Source organism: Chiloscyllium plagiosum, unplaced genomic scaffold (genome assembly GCF_037043375.1).
Source record: "Chiloscyllium plagiosum isolate Xiang-an unplaced genomic scaffold, Cpla_swu_hap1 HiC_scaffold_29, whole genome shotgun sequence".
Lineage (NCBI taxonomy): Eukaryota > Metazoa > Chordata > Chondrichthyes > Orectolobiformes > Hemiscylliidae > Chiloscyllium > Chiloscyllium plagiosum.
In genome coordinates, this window is record NW_028270167.1 from 6,514,715 (window position 1) to 6,532,356 (window position 17,642).

A 17,642-nucleotide genomic window follows, 5' to 3' on the forward strand; every position below is an offset into this window, starting at 1 on the left:
AAAACCCATCTAGTACACTAATACCATATATGGAAACAAAATTGCCATTTTTACTTTTCTAGCATATATGTGACTCCACAGAAATGTGATTTACTCTTCCTGCCTTAGGAACAGCCGAACAATGTAATTCAACAGCTGGTAAGAAATCCCACTACCATTCTGTCATGACCAATTAGGGACCTGCAATAAATATTGGGATTGCCAGTGCTGGCTGCATTCTGTGAATGAATACTGAAAAAAATTCATTCTTCGGAATACTGATTGCCCCTTTTATGTAGAGAAGCTAAACAACTAGATGGCTGAAGATCACAAAAAATGATTGTGTTTTTAAAATAAATATTCTTCTGTATAGAAACAAGCAAATGACTCTTATTTATGCAGTATCTGATCAACTGTCTTCCAAAATAACTCATAATTAATCTTCAAAATGTGGTTTCCTTGGTACTGATTAAAGGAGCAATGTTGGCAATAACACCAGCAGAAGTATTTGCTTTTTGCGTTCAGTAGCTTTTATTGTACCCAAGGGGACCTTAGTTTAAAGTCCCATTCAAAAGATACAAAAATAGAGCTAACATTTTGAATCCACTATGATGTCAATTATCCAGTAATTACTGTTTTTATTCCTGTTGAGCATTGCCTGTTCTTGAGTTTTTGGAAACTTTGCGACGCTTGTAACTTGATCCTCCTGTTCTGAACATATAAAGTTGAGAATTAATGATAACTTTTTAAAAAATTCATATGTGGTCTGTGGACATTTCCCATCCCTAGATGCCTTTGAGAAGGTGAGCTACCTTCTGGAACTTGTTATGGACCAGGCCAAACCTCCTCAAAACATTTCAAGAGGGTGGCCCAGACCCTAACGTTTCCAGTTCTTTTAAGTAGATATAGTGTGGATATTCCAGGAGTAATGTGAATGGCCCAAAAACTCAGTTTTAAACAAAACAGAATTTATTTATACACAAGCAAAATAAAACCGAATTTAGAATAACATAACTTACTGAGTTAAAAATCACACAACACCAGGTTATAGTCCAACAGGTTTAATTGGAAGCACACTAGCTTTCGGAGCGACGCTCCTTCATCAGGTGATTGTCAGGAGCGTCGCTCCGAAAGCTAATGCTTCCAATTAAACCTGTTGGACTATAACCTGGGTGTTGTGTGATTTTTAACTTTGTACACCCCAGTCCAACACCGGCATCTCCGAATCATAACTTACTGACGCTGTTCCAAATACTTGCTACATCCCCATAAACACCCCCTTGGCAAAAAAAATGTCAAATCAAACACAGGTTCTCACAGGAGAGATGTCAGATAGAGAGAGAGATGATCAGCATGGAGCTGTTTCTATGGGTTCCCAGCCCATACTTGACTAGCTGCTACAAACAAAACAGCTTTCTAAAACCAAACCCTGAACTGGGAGAACTTTCATTGTGCAAGTGCTTTTTTAAAAAAACTTGAAAGCTTCTTCAAGTAGATAAACCCAGACGTATTGGGACCTGTGCCTTTATGATCCCTCTGGACAACATAACCTTGTCAGAGGAACAGCATCATCACAAACTGTACTCTGGGCTAAGCCACAATGTTCTAGCCCAGCAGTTACTGTGCTGACTCCAGACCTCCAGCATCCTTTCAGTTGTTGTTGTAAACCTGATGGGCCCACAGTGCGCCTGCGTGACGTCGTGCAGCTGTGACGCGTTCGCCCGCGAGCCCGGTGCGTGCGCAGGCCCGGATCCCCGGGGGCGCGCACGCTGAGGAGCCCGGGCCTCCGTGTGACGGACAGACGGAGCCGCCACCATCACCGAGCAGCGGAGCCCCAGGTAAGGGCGGGCTCGAGCCGGGACCGTTTGCCTCCCTTTCCACCTGCCCTCAGCCTCGGCCACAAGCCATCCCGGTGAATGTTTATAACATCACTTCATCCGGAAATACAGATCCTTCCCTCAGTGGCGGGGAAAGTCCCCCCCTCCCCCCCCCAGCTCCTCCACATCTGGGATCCCTGGGCCTGCTCTCCTTCAGTTATATTATTTATTTTATCACTTCTTATTTCAATGCATGGTCCTCCCAGCTCCCAACTTTTCTCAGTCCTCTGAGGTTAGAAACTCGTCCTGTGTCTTGTTCTTTTGATAAAATCCGGTAGCTCGTTCCTGTGAATATTTTAATATTTGGTATAAATGTTTAATTTTCAAAGAGATCTCCCCCCCACCCCCCTCCTCCCTCCTCCCTCCCTCCTCTCTGTCCTGTACTGTCTTTGCAGGCCTCACGTCTCAGGCAGTTTTATTTCTCTCTCTGAGCCAGACTTGACCCAGGCTTTCTGCACTTGCTGATAATTCATTGTTTCTTTTTGTATACTAGAGAGTTAAATATGTATTTTGTCTCAAGAGCTCACTCTGATTCTCTCTTCAACCCTCTCTCCTATTTAGAGTCATAAAGATGTACAGCAAGGAAACAGACCCTTTGGTCCAACCTGTCCATGCCGACCAGATATCCCAACCTAATCTAGTCCCACTTGCTAGCACCCGGCCCATATCCCTCCAAACCCTTCCTATTCATATACCCATCCAAATGCCTCTTAAATGTTGCAATTGTACCAGCCTCCATCACTTCCTCTGGCAGCTCATTCCATACATGTACCACCCTCTGTGTGAAAAGGTTGCCCCTTAGGTCTCTTTTATATCTTTCCCCTCTCACCCTAAACCTATGTCGTGTAGTTCTGGACATCCCGACCCCAGGGAAAAGACTTTGTCTATTTATCCTATCCATGCCCCTCAGAATTTTGTAAACCTCTATAAGGTCACCCCTCAGCCTCCGATACTCCAGGGAAAACAGCCCCAGCCTGTTCAGCCTCGCCTTTTAGCTCAAATCTCCATTCCTGGCAACATCCTTGTAAATCTTTTCAGAACCCTTTCAAGTTTCACAACATCTTTCCGATAGGAAGATGAGAATTGCACTCAATATTCCAACAGTGGCCTAACCAATGACCTGTACAACCGTAACATAACCTCCCAACTCCTGTACTCCATACTCTGACCAATAAAGGAAAGCATACCAAATGCTGCCTTCACAATCATATCTACCTGTGACTCCACTTTCAAGGAGCTATGAACCTGCACTCCAATGTCTCTTTGTTCAGCAACACTCCCTTGGACCTTACCATTAAGTGTGCAAGTCCTGCTAAGATTTGCTTTTCCAAAATGCAGCACCTCGCATTTATCTGAATTAAACTCCATCTGCCACCTCTCAGCCCATCGCCCATCTGATCAAGATCCTTTTGTAATCAGAGGTAACCTTCTTCACTGTCCACCACACCTCCAATTTTGGTGTCATCTGCAAACTTATTTTTCTCAGATCTGCAGAATAAGGGAGACCAGTTCACTGACCTCTCACAGTGTATATGTGCTACTGCCTGAATTAAAGCCAAGACGGTTTAATTTCATTTAAGTTGCTTGGAAGACTTTTCATGGTCATTAGACTTTTATAAAGGGTTTCCCTGCACTCCCAGCAAGAATCTTGCTTTGTTAAATTGCTCAGAGTTAGAATATTTTGAATCAGAATTCTGACTAATTCTCTTTCAATTAGTGAAAGAGAGATGTTGGTTTATAAGATGCCATGGCATAGATTGAGATGTGATTTGAATGCACTGTTTTGGATTCTAAAAGGAATGTGAATAATGTACCTGATGAGCAACTTTACCTTGTCCAGAAGAGTCTAAAGGATAGGCATGGAGTTCAAAGAGAGGTTAAACTAAGAGTCAATCTGGAGTAATGTTTTATTTCACTGAGTAAGTGGTTAGTCTACAGATTAGACTTCCTTGGAATTTGGCAGAGCTGTTGTTGCTAATTCATTCTGTTACCAAACCAGTGGAGTTAATTCAGAAACTAACATTTTGGAATACAAAATAGGAGTAATTTGATGCACGGATGGTAAATGTATTATGGTTGGAAGGCAGTATTATCTTTGGACCTCAGTGGGTTGGTGCGCTTATCTAAGCCAGAAACTTTGTGTCCGTTTTGTGAGACTTCAGCAAAAAAGTTTTGGGTGACAGTCCATTGCTGAGGGAGTACTAGATTGACTTTAGGATGTAACATCAAAATAAATCTCCATCTGTCCCTGCAGGAGGATGTTAAATATCTTGCAGCATTATTTGGAAGAAGAGGAAGAAAGTTCTCCAAATGTTTTGGCCAATGCTTATTGCTTGACAAACATCATAAAAAAAGATTATCTGTATAGTTCACATTGCTGTTGTGGGAATTTGCGATGTGCAGATTTGCTGCTGCGGTTGGTTTTCTACATCAGAACTGTGACTGTGCATTGAAAGTATATCATTGGCTGTGAAGGACTTTGAGGCATCCAGAGGTCATGAATGGTGCTTTATAAATGCAAGGCTAACTTTCAATGTCTCCCAGGACTCCCCTCACTTTGCATCAAGTCGTTAGTTTTGCTGGTCAGCAACTAATGAACCTAAAGGATCCATTAGATATTACCAGCAAAACCAACGTCATTTACAAGGTACCATGGAAGAATTGTAAAAAACACTACATTGGTCAAACAAGCAGGAAACTTGCCACCAGGATACGTGAACACTAACTGGCCACCAAAAGACACGACCCACTATCACTAGTTTCTATACATACAGACAAAGAAGGACACCACTTTGACTGGGACAACACATACATCTGAGGACTGGCGAAACAAAGACACGCACAAGAATCAGAGACATGGCATTCTAACCCGAACTCCGTTAATAAACACATCGATTTAGATCCTGTCTACCTTCCCTTGAAAAAAAGAGCCGGAAATGACATCACCCTCCTTAAGAAACCAAGACCAATAAATGGAGAGACGGGACACAACACCAGTGCTTCACTGGAGACTTTCACTGATGATATCTAGAATGGTGACGAAATGTCTGAAAACAAACCTTTAAGCTCAGCGAGCTAACTTACTTACTTTGAGTGATGGTGAGTGGCCTTGTTGAACCGCTGATGTCTATGTGCTGCAGGTAGGTCCACAATATCTTTAGGCAGGATTTCTCTGACTTTGACTCAGTGATAGTGCAAGAGTGGTGATATATTTCCAAGTCAGGATGGTGAGTGGCTTGGAGGGGATCTTGCAGGTAGTCATGTTCCCACGTATCTGCTGCACTTTTTCTTCTGGATGGGAGTGTTTGAGAGTTGGAAGATGCTGTCTGAGGATCTTTGGTGAATTTCTGCAGCGTGTCTTGCAGATAGTTTTTTAAGAATTCATTCACAGGGTGAGGCGTCGCTGGCTAGGCCAGCATTTATTGCCCATCCCTTGTTGCCCAGAGGGTAGTTAAGAGTCAACCTTATTTCTATAGGTGTGGAGTCACATGTAGGCCAAACCAGGAAAGGATGGCAGTTTCATTCTCTTAAAAGGCATCAGTAAACCAGGTCGACTTTTCTGACAATCAACAATGGATTCATGGTCATCATGAGACTCTGAATTTGACATTTTTATTGAATTCAAATTCTGCCGTCTACTGTGCAGGATTCAAAGCTGGGTTCCCACATCGTCATCTGGGTCTCTGGATTAACAGTTCAGTGGTAATGCCATTAGGCTGTTGCCTCCCAACAATATACAGTGCTGCTACTGAACATCAGTGTTGGAGAGAGTCAATGCTTCTTGATGTTGGGCCAGTCAGGGGGTTGTTTTGTCTTGGATAGTGTAATGCTTCTTGAGTGTTGTTAGAGCTGCACCCATCCAGGCAAGTGATAGTATTCCATCACACCCCTGACTTGTGCCTTGTAGATTATGGACAGGCTTTGGGGAATCAGGTGGTGAGTTTCTTGCTGCAGGAAACAATTCTCTAATCAATTTATTATGAGATATTATTGTGCAATCATCAATGAATATCCTCACTTCTGATCTTATGATGGAGGGAAGACCATTGATGAAGCAGTACACTACCTTAAGGAACTCCTGCAGAGATGTCCTGGAGCTAAGATGACTGACGCCCAATAACCACAACCATCTTCCTCTGTATGAAACCAACCAACGGAGTGTTTGCCCCCTGATATCCATTGATTCTAGTTTTATTAAGGCCACTCTTGGTTGAACGCAGTGTTGATGTCAAGGCCTGTCACTCTCTGGAATTCAGCTCTTTTGTCCGTGTTTGAACCAAGGCTATAATGAGGTCAGGAGTGCAGTGGTCCTGGCAGAACCCAAACTGGGTGTCACTGAGCAGGTTATTACTGACTAGGTGCTGCTTGATAAAACTGTTGATGGCACCTTCCATCACTTTACTGATGATCGAGAGTAGACTGATGGGGCTGTTTTTGGCCAGGTTGGATTTGTCCTCCTTTTTCAATATAGGACATTCCTTGACAATTTCCCACATGCCAGTGTTATAACTGTGCTGAAACAATTTGGCTCGGGGAATGGCAAGTTCTGGAGTACGTCTTCAGTGCTTTTGCTGGAAAGTTTTCACGGCCCATAAATTGACTGTCATTGCTGGGTCAAAATCCCAAAGTTTCCACCATGCCGGTTTTGTGAAAGCATCTTCAGCAATGCCCACATCCAATGATCAGATAGAAACAAAAGTACTAATGACTTGTTCAACATTACCTGTGGCATGTGGGGATCTATTATTCTGTTTGGATATTTAAGTTAAGCTGCTGAGAGATTGCCATACACATGAATTATTTCTGCTTACTGAATATGGGTTGCGCACTTTCCCCCTCTTACCTAAATCTAGAAAGTCTAGCTATACGTTGATAGAACAAAGATATAAGGAGCACATTCCATCTGTTCTCTTGCCCATAGCACCATCATGCACAAGGGCCAAAGTTGTCATCTGACTGTATTCCCTTCCTGAAGTTTGTATAATAAAGAATTTCAGGCACGAGACCTGTTACTGACCCTTTGAATTTGTAACATTACATAAAGCAGCAAGTAATCTCAGAACTCAGGAGAGCAAGTGGCTCTGTAGAAATGCAGGTCGTTGATGACCAGAACCTCAGAGCTACCATAGCTCTTCAAAATGAGACTCAAGTAAAGAATTTAAGTTTGTCTTCTGCAGCCTCATTGGATGAGTGGTGGAAATTCAATCATGTTGATGTAAACAAATTTGAATAACTGGAACATTGCTTACTGTGTCAATGGTACACTGTGTAGTAGTTGTTCCTGACTTCACTTTGCTGCCTTGCTTTGCCACACCAGATTAATTGTTCTCAGTTAATACAGCATGGTTTCTGTTGCAAGCTGCTTTGTTCTATCGTGCAGAAATGCTGTTTGGTTAGTGGCATCACAAAACATAAGCAAACTGTGCAGCCCACCAAGGTGATTGTTTCCGTTGGTTGCACTCTAGATTTGTACAGAAATTAAATTTGGAACGAATGTGCTTCTGATGTTACATATTTCTTCTAATCCTGGCTATAAGTGTCGAGCTTCCCAAAGTGGGGATCTGGATCCCAAGTGAGTTCTCAAGCTGAAATGTTGGGATCATAAGTTCCAAGTCTGTGATGGCTGATCGCTTCTTCCTCTTGCTGTAATAAGCCTCTTCTCCTTCCCACCACTCACTGCTAGGTTGCAATTATTTTCAAGATTTAAAATAGGTTCTCAATGGGAGAATGTTTGGGAAGCACTGTATAAGTGACTAATGGTAAATTAATTTGAATTTGTTCAAAACTTTCCTGATTTGGAATTTTAGAATCTATTTGTATCCAATTTATGTTTCAACATTCAGTAACCACAATTAACAACTGAATGTTAATTTAACCTGTTTACGTAAACATGGATCTTTCTCCATAAGTCACTTTTTTTAATCACTCCATCTTTTTAAAACAACTGCAGTGATCAAGGATTAATTGATTTGGTTAATTTGTATGTTGCCCACTGAACCAGTGCAAACTGGCCAGTTAGCTGTCAGGCTCAATCCCTGGACTGACGTCTTTGCTCAAAATGGTGAAACTCAGCCAAAAATCTTTCTCGTGATCCAGTACGTAGTCACAGTTGCTAATAAAAGTTTTGAAGTTAATGGAGAGCAAGAAGGTGATCTTGTCAGTAACCTTGCGTTTGTTAGCGCACTCAGTGGCAGAGGTGAGAAAATTGGACATTTTTTAAACATTCCAGTTAATTTGAATTTCATAAAGAATAATTATCCTGTCACTTACCAATGTCATATGTCCTTCCAGTCTTAAGATTTTTTAAAATAAATTGAAGCACTTCTCAAAGATTGAGGAATGCAGTATAGAATATCATCAACAGTGTGATTTTATGTGAATCTTTAAAGGAGATTTTCATTGCATGCTTCTGGATTTATATAACAATGATATTTTAACTTTTTATTGGGAAGATTGATTTGCATTTCTGTGGTGACATCAGTTAGTTACAAAGAACTTAGACAATTAACTGGCTTGATATGTAGAAATTGTTAATGTGGAAAATTGAAAGATCTGGCATGTTGAAAGCCTATGTCTGGAACTGGGCATGTGCTTTGCTAAGTTGTATCAACTGCAACACTGACCTCTACCCAACAAAGGAAAAAATTGCCAGGTGCCGCAAAATATCGGAAGAATCGAATTTGGCCAGTTACTATTCCATCAGTCTACTCTGACAGAAGCTGAGAACAATGCTATTCAGTGACATTTACTTAATAATAACCTGCTCGGTAGAGCTTAGTTTGAGTTCAGCTAGAACCACTGTGCAACATGAGTGTTTTGGTCCAAACATGGGCAAGAAAACTGAATTCAAGAAGTGAAGTGAGAATAATTTTCCTTTACATAAAAGCAGAATTTGACATCTAGGAACAATGATGAAATTAAAATGAGGAGGAAGAAAATGAAAGGCTTACATTTATGCAACTATTGTATATTATGCAACTATTGGGCATCCAGTGCTTTACTGTCAATGAAGTATCTTTTGAAGTGTAGTTATTGTCGTAATGTAGGAAACGTGGCAGCCAATTTGCACACAAAAACTCTTTCAAAGAGTATTCTGTTTGATTGCCTGTTTATTTGGCATCAGTTAAGGCATAAATATTGGCTGGGATACTGGTGCTAACTCCTCCGCTGTTCCTTGAAATTGTAAAATTGTTTATGTCTATTCAACCAAGCATATGGGACTTCAGTTTAATGTCTGAATTGAAACTTTGCAGCTCCAACAGTGCACTACTCCTTCATTACTGCAGCAGAGTGTCAGCTTTGATTTACTTTTATACCCAAGCCCAAGAGTGTGGCTTGAACCCAGCACCTTGTTACTCAGAGCCATGGGAGGTCATTGGGTATTAGGCAAAATAGTTTTCACAGACTGGGGTCATAACTGAGGAAAAAAGAAGATAGTTGTGATTGTGGAAGCCAATAATCTAATTGACAAGATATTATGGGAGGAGGTCATCAGAATATTGTCTTTTGACTCAACTGTTGGGCCAAGTTTGGTTGCTTTATCAAACATCTTTCATCGAGGTCAGAAGTGACAATTTTTGCTGATATTTACATGGTGTTCACTTTTGGTCCCACCTTGCAGAAGCTGAAGCAGTCTGTGCTACATTTGAACAGGACCGAGACACGTGTTCAGATTTGGGCTGATAAATAGCAAGTAATATTCACACCATACAACTGTTACGGAATGATTGTCTTCAACAAGAGAAAATCTAATTTACTGCTTCCGAGATGTTTTTCCTCTGTGACTCCATTTCGAAACTTGAAAACTGTTGTGACTCTTTGGTGAATGATGGGGAAGGAGGAGGAGACTTATGAGAGTAGGTGGAGGGGTGGGGAATGTTTTGCCATTGCTGTCTTGGAGCTGATGATCTCAAAATTTCAGCTTGTGAGTCCACTTAGTGTCCTGACTCCCACTTTGGGAAGGCCTGATTAAATTACAACATTTTAAAAAAATCTTTTAAAATTTACTTGGGAACTGTTTTGTGTGAGCTAATGTCAATAGTAAATGATACTGTGCGTTACTTTATTATTTTGAATGATTTAAATTTGGGTTGCTCACAAGTGATGGTCTGTATTGTAGTGCTCTTTTTTTTGTGATAAACTTATTTTACATTCTATTACTTGAAATGCATCAAAACATTATTTTTCAATAGATTGAAAAGTTGCCTTGATTGTTTATATGGTCGCTGAGCTAGGAAGTTGATTTGCAGACATTTCGTCCCCTGGCTAGGTGACAGCTTCAGTGCTTTGGAGCCTCCTGTGAAGCGCTGCTGTCCTGTCTTCTGGAATTTATTTGGTTCCGTTCCTGCTGCTTTTGGTTGCTGGTTCTGGTAGTTCGTTATAGTGGGCGTTAGATTGAGTCTCGGTCTATGCGTTTGTTGATGGAGTCCGTGGATGAGTGCCATGCTTCTTGAGAAGTATTTTTGATGCAAAGATATTATAAAAGAATTAATTTCTAAAACTTTGCCTGATTGCACTGATTAATGGGAAATTTTACATTTGTGCCAATAACCATTTGGGGAGAAGGACAAAAAACACTTTTGAAAACCAGTGCAAATTGCAGCCAATTGCTCATTGCCCATGAAGTGCAATTCTTGGCCAGGGTGTTCTCTTTGGCTCCCTACTGTCGGTAGGCAGAGGTGGTTATGGATTAGCTGGTAGTTGGTTGCTTCAGCAAAAGTTTGTTTACCTAAGGCAGAGAAAGGTGGATGATTGACTTAGTGTTTGAATCTCTCCAGTGAAAGAATGCATTTGTCCAATTTAGAGTATTATAGTGCAATTGTGTATACATATTGTGACATGCCGAAATAGTTTTAAGTGTCAGCACTCTTAGCAGCAGTGGGTGATTCATCTGTATTTTGTATTATCTTCCTGTCAGCCTGCTTCGGAGCTGAATGGATTGGGCTTTGAAGAGAAATGACTGACCAGGAGAACAACAATAACATATCTCGCAACCCCTTTGCAGCTCTCTTCAGTTCTGTGGCTGATGCCAAACAGTTTGCCTCTGTCCAGAAACAGCAGCTTCCTACAGGGCCACCAGGTAAGTGTATTTCAGAGCTTCCTTTTAACTAAGAGATCATTGACATCAAGCTTTGCAAATTCTAATATCTTCTTGTCAACTATTAAGAAAAATGGACTTAAACAATTCTGGAAGCGAGCAAATTACATTATTTCTTTTATCAGTTCAATACTGTGAAAGTTTTTAATGTAAATGCTAGCATCAGGTGAGGTTCCAACATGCTCTAAACAGGACTGCAGAGTTCTTTGTTCAGGTTTAAGTTTTGCTAATATATATTTACTTCAAAATCTAAACACTTACTTTTCCCTATTATGTTCTATCTTAATATTAATGATTTGCTTTCATAGAATCATAGACAAGAACCAAGCAGACAAAGCTAATTTTTCCATTGATCTATCTTCCCACTTAACGGGAAGAATATGGTTGGTCCTATTCATCCATTTTATGCCATGACTCAGCACTTTCTCTTTTTCTGTATTTTTGATTGTGAACTGAAATGAGAAAAGGACAGTTTTAAAAGAACACTTTTGAAAAGGATTGCCAGTTTTCTTTAATGCAAGCTGCTGATACTTAGTGTAAAATGCTTGTTACATTGTTGCTTATTCAAACAGTAGATGATATCTGGTTGCAAATGAACTGTCGGGGGAGTGTGTGCAAAAAGTGATTTGTCAGACAACAAGTAGCTGATAGGTCTGTGGAGTGGTGACCAGTTGTCAATGACAGCAGCTTTCTGACTCCATAGTTATTGGGAATGGACTGCCTTCATTTATACAGTCTAGTTTTATTGGAATTTTATAGGTTTGTATGAAATTCCCCCTTCATTCTTCTAAACATCAGAATTCTCTAGTGAACCATCACGATTTGAAGAATTAAGGTGTATTCTCAATGATTTGCAATGTAGAAACGAAGGAGCTTTGCTTTAGATGGACCACAGTGAAATTCTAACCTTGTCTCTGTTTTACAACACTTTAGCTCAGCTATTCAAAGCTAAAGTTTTGTTCAGTGGAGAAATCCAAACATTTCTACCAGCTATTGACAGAATGAGGGTATTTGACAGTTCAGTAAAGTTGAAAACTTGCATGTTGATGGTATTTAGGAATATTGTTTGTAGATTTAAAGGACTTTAACATGCAGAGTGTGACCAGAATGAAATGTATTTACACAACCGAGAAAGGGAGAGGGACCCTGTTGCCTCTCATAAGGGCATTCATAAACAATCTCCTCATGATTAATAGCAAGAAATATTTTTACTGTGAATGTGATTTAACAGTATAAGAAGAGCTGTCCTTGTTCCTTCAGAAACTTAAGATAACAAAAACTTCTAACTTTCAGAGAGCGGCTGATGTTTGAGCTTCTGACTTTTCATCATTGTGGAAAAGAAATTCTTTAAGAAGGTGAAATTAATATAAAGGAAATTGATGGATCTGAGAGTCTCTCTCTCTCTCTCTCTCTCTCTTTCTCCCCACCCCCCACCCCGACCACCTCTGCCTCACCTCTACCATTTAAAAAAATGGATCTGACCACATGATTGCCAGTTTCCTGCCTATTTGTTTTCTGGAAGGGGCCCCTCAGAATCTGGCTGGTTTTCCCCTGTACATTCCAGAGACCAATTGCTTTACCTAAGAGTCCGGTAAGATTAAAGTCAGCTAGTGAAATACAAGAATAAACTTGGGGAAAATGTAAGGCTATTATTTGAATGCTGTATATTTATCTTGTAGTGAACATTGAGTGTTTGTGTGATTGCATACGGTGTTTTCATGTGTTCCTATCCAGAATGTCCATTATCTACAGAAGATGTTTATGACAGTGAAGATTCAGACGTCAGTAGTTTGGAGAGCATTGACAATGATTCGATTACAGACCTCAGCCGTGCATTTCGCTCTCAAAAGGAAATATGTGAACAACTCAATATTAATCACATGCTTCAGCGCATCTTTCTTCTTACACTTGACAACAGTGAGTATCTAGTGGATTTTTTTTCTGTGAATTTTATGCTCCTCAAGGTGAAGGATGTTAGTTCCAAAAGATGGAACAATTTCAATTTCACGCACCAATGGAAATATCAAAGGTTATTAGACCTGATATCTCATGGGTTATGTGGAGAATAAAGCTCTTCCACTAACCCTGAGCAATGTACCTCAGCTTCAGTCCTTAGAAGTGCATCCATTATTCCATTGGTGTTATGTTCTCGATTTCTCGTATTTGCCATTCTGAGCACTTGCAGAATGTAACTCCGACTTTAGTGCTGAGTTATGGACATTGTCATTGTCAGACTATATGGGTGTGCACACAGTGTTTTACCCAAAAGGGAGCAGTTATTTCTCTGGTGTTTTGGCTAATGTATTAGGTAATAATTGAAAAGTGTAGCACTGGAAAAGCGCAGCAGGTCAGACAACATCCGAGGAGCAGAAGAGTTGACGTTTTGGGCATAAGCCCTTCACCAGGATGTCTTCGCTTTCTCCTATCAGGTAAGTAAAGTTGCCATAGTTTTACCAGATTATAGAGTTGATGTCTCATCAGAGAGTCAGAGGTATGACTGATGGTGTTTTAACCTGAGAGTCACCATGTCTCAGGCAAAGGGAGAGGTTGAGTAGAATAATTTTACATGGTAACCTCAGCTCGTGCGGGCATTGAACCAATGCTGTTGTGTCATTCTGCATAGCAATTCAGCCAGCTGAGCTAAACTGAGTCCAGAGCCTGGAGTAATTTGCTTTCTGCTGCACTTCTACTTAATCTTGCTGTTTTTTATTTATTGTATTTATGACAATGTTTTGCATTCTCTTGCTGCAACCCCCTATTTTTACTTTTCCTCGTTTTCACTCATTTTGCACTTAAACTGTAACATTGATGTTCTCATTTTGCCTGTAACCCTGCTCAGGCTTCTGATGATGATCGTTATTTTAAAACACCTTGGATGGTGTGTGTTTTAGGTGACCCCAGTCTGAAGGGAGGCAATGGGATCCCACCACGCTGTGTCTATTTGGAGGATATGGCTACTGACCTGGATGGGCAAGATTGGCTTGACATGAACAATGTTGAACAGGTATGACTTTTTTCAAGCAGTTGACGTTCCTTTTGTTTCTTGGGAGGTTTGTTTTTGATGTCAATGTTAAAAGTTGTCCTCTGTCTACCAGAGCACACTAAACAATTATTACTCTTTCTGATATGGTATTAAACAAGTTCAATCCAAAGGAGATCATGCTTGTAGCACCTAAACGTCTATACTTAACTAACTGCTGTGATTGTAGGGAGAATGAAGAATTTAATTATAGTAGTCTGAGTATTGGCATGATTGATCAGCTGGCATTTCCTGTCTGCCAATTTTGTCTATCCATACCTCAGTCGATTGAGCAGGAAAACTGTAATTTGCTTTTGTGTCCTTTGGCTAGAGGAGGAAATCAGGAGTTCCTTGCGTGTGATGGATACTTTGAAAGCTGAGCACAGGATCTACTTAAGGTTTAGCATTTTCCATTAGCAAATGGCCTTCAAATATTCACTCACTAAGTGTCAAAATGTGTCCATTCATAGTCATAGAGATGTACAGCACTGAAACAGACCCTTTGGACCAACTCGTCCATGTACACCAGATATCCTAACCTAATTTAGTCCCATTTGTCAGCACTTGGCCCATATCCCTTGAAACCCTTCCTATTCATATACCCATCCAGATGCCTTACTGTAATTGTACCAGCCTTCACCACTTCCTATTGCAGCTCTTTCCATACGCGCACCACCTCTGATTGAAAATGTTGCCCCAAGGTCCATTTTATATCTTTCCCCTCTCATCCTAAACCTATGCCCTCTAGTTCTGGACTTCCCTAACCCAGGGAAAAGACCTTGTCTGTTTATCCGATCCATGCCCATCATGATTTTATAAACCTCGATAAGATCACCCCTCAGCCCCCAATGCTCCAAGGAAAACAGCCCCAGACTATTCAGCTTTGCCCTATAGCTCAAATCCTCCAAACCTGGCTAAAAATCACACAACACCAGGTTATAGTCCAACAGATTTAATTGGAAGCACACTAGCTTTCGGAGCGACGCTCCTTCATCAGGTGATTGTCAAACCTGGCAACATCCTTGTAAATCCTTTCTGAACCCTTTCAAGTTTCACAACATCTCACTGATAGGAAGGAGACCAGAATTGCATGCAATATTCCAAAAGTGGTCAAACCAATATCCTGTACAGCCCCCAACACGACCTCCTCGCCCCTATACTCAATGCTCTGACCAATAAAGGAAAGCATATCCTTCACTATCCTATCTACCTGCGACTCCACTTTCAAGGAGCTATGAGCCTGAATTCCAAGGTGTCTTTGTTCAGCAACACTCCCCTTGTGGAACACTACAACAAAATAAGTTTCGGAAGAAAATTGGATTTGAAAACCCCCTTGAGTATCACTCCTCCATTATGCAAATTTTTCAACTGAACAAAATATTGGCAGCAAAGAACTGTAGACTATTTCTCATGTACTGATTCACATTCTCATTATTTATTGGTCATGGAGGCATGACGAAGATCGGCACCACCTGGTGAATATGGTCCAATCTGGACAGATGCCTTCCTTGGCAATGATAAACAGAGCAGTAGATTTTAAAGCAGCTTAAATGGTCTTCATTGTTTCAGCCTAGAAGTGTGTGACACCATATTGCATGGACTAATATTGGTATAACAACAATGGATAAAATAATAAGGGAAGGAGGTCCTTTCAAGTCTTACTTAGCATCCCACTTAACAGAGGGAAACTCTGAATCGAACTTACGGCTTGGAGATTTCCATGTTTCTGTCCTAGTTTGTTGGGCCAGGATAGATGAACGCAACAGCATTGATGCTGCAACTCTGAAGATTGACAGATGAATTTTTACACTGATCTCAGTGCACTCATTGAGAACTACCTTTTTCAAGTATGAAATTTTCACCTTTGTTGATTTTAATGCCGGAGTTGGTCTTGACAGCCAGGCATGAACAGTATTGTCCAGAAACCAGAGAGTTGGAAACTACAATGGAAATGGATTTCTGCAGAAAACCAATGCCACCTTTCAACTAATAAATTACTTCAAGACCATGTGGATGCATTTCCACTCTGAGTACTGGCACCCAGTAGACTATATATTAATGCATCAATGACACCTAAAGGGAATCCTGTCTTTTAGAATCATGCCTGGTGCTGACTGTCATACAGGTCAATGATGGTATTACTATTACAAGACCAAGAGGAAACCCATCAAAGAAATTGAGTCAGCAACTTGCCAACCTCATCTTGCAGGGCTAGGTGTTAAACATCCTTATAGTCCAGATTGAAACATGGTAATCCCATTGCAAGTGCCATTTAAGAGCTTGTCTGGGGTCCCAATAAATATGTAGCATTGAATACTTCTGTCAAAGACATCACCCCCAGCAGGAAGGAGGAGGACAGGGACGGATTTAATAAAAATGATGTTGGAAGGTCATGGACTTCCAACAATAAAGAGGTCAGCTTATCAGGCTCATCTCGCTCAGCTGGCCATCGATCAGGAAAAAGACAGCCTGCCATCAAGTATGCAACACCCTTCAATGTAAGCTGAAGGGCATTCAAACAGAGTGGTTGATTGTATTTGTAGAGAGAAGTCAATTGCACAAGCAACAATTTGATTTCAGATAGTCAACATGGTTTTGTCAAGGGCAGGTCGTGTCTCACAAACCTCATTGAGTTTTTTGAGAAGGTGACCAAGCATGTAGATGAGGGTAGGGCAGTTGACGTGGTATACATGGACTTCAGTAAAGCCTTTGATAAGGTTCCACATGTAGGCTGATGGAGAAAATGCAGAGACATGGAATTGAGGGTGATTTAGCAATTTGGATTAGAAACCGGCTTTCTGAAAGACGGCAGCGAGTGGTGATTGATGGAAAATATTCCGTTGTTAGTGGTGTGCCACAAGGATCTGTTTTGGGACGACTGCTGTTTGTCATTTTTATAAATGACATAGACACAGGCATAGGTGGATGGATTAGTAAATTTGCAGATGACACTAAAGTCAGTGGAGTAATAGACAGTTTGGAAGAATGTTACAGGTTGACGGGGGACTTGGATAAACTGCAGAATTGGGCTGAGAGGTGGCAAATGGAGTTCAATGCAGCTAAATGTGAGGTGATGCACTTTGGGAAGAACAACAGGAAGGCAGAGTACTGGGTCAGTGGAAAGATTGCCTCTGCCTCTAAAAGTTGCCACCCAGGTGGATAGTGCTGTTAAGAAGGCATACAGTGTGTTAGGTTTCATTGGTAGAGGGATTGCGTTCCGGAACCGCAATATCATGCTGCAACTATACAAAATGCTGGTGCGGCCACACTTGGAATATTGTGTACAGTTCTGGTCCCCGTATTTCGGGAAGGATGTGGAAGCATTGGAAAAGGTGCAGAGGAGATTTACCAGGATGTTGCCTGGTCTGGAGGGAAGGTCTTATGAGAGACTTGGGTCTGTTCTCATTGGAAAGAAGAAGGGGGCATAGCTTTAAATTAAGGGGGGGTAGGTATAGGACAGATGTTAGGGGTAGGTTCTTTACTCAGCGAGTCGTGAGTTCATGGAATGCCCTGCCAGTAGCAGTGGTGGACTCTCCCTCATTATGGGCATTTAAGCGGGCATTGGATAGGCATATGGAGGATAGTGGGCTAGTGTAGGTTAGGTGGGCTTGGATCGGCGCAACATCGAGGGCCAAAGGGCCTGTTCTGCGCTGTATTCTTCTATATTCTA

General features: G+C 41.1%; 1 protein-coding gene across 2 annotated transcripts in view; it reads left to right on the forward strand.

The window, feature by feature from the left end:
- The first annotated feature begins 1,725 nt into the window (after positions 1-1,725).
- Positions 1,726-17,642, forward strand: part of ube4a (ubiquitination factor E4A (UFD2 homolog, yeast)) — a 58,817-nt gene continuing 42,900 nt past the window's right edge. The window contains exons 1-4 of one of the 2 annotated variants that reach the window (XM_043676496.2): positions 1,726-1,817; positions 10,774-10,935; positions 12,688-12,870; positions 13,845-13,957. In XM_043676496.2, coding sequence (XP_043532431.2) covers positions 10,812-10,935; positions 12,688-12,870; positions 13,845-13,957 — 420 coding nt within the window. In that variant the 5' untranslated portion in view covers positions 1,726-1,817; positions 10,774-10,811. Of the gene's footprint in view, positions 1,818-4,973; positions 4,997-10,773; positions 10,936-12,687; positions 12,871-13,844; positions 13,958-17,642 lie in introns of those variants that run through there. The other variant, XM_043676497.2, reaches the window with a different exon arrangement.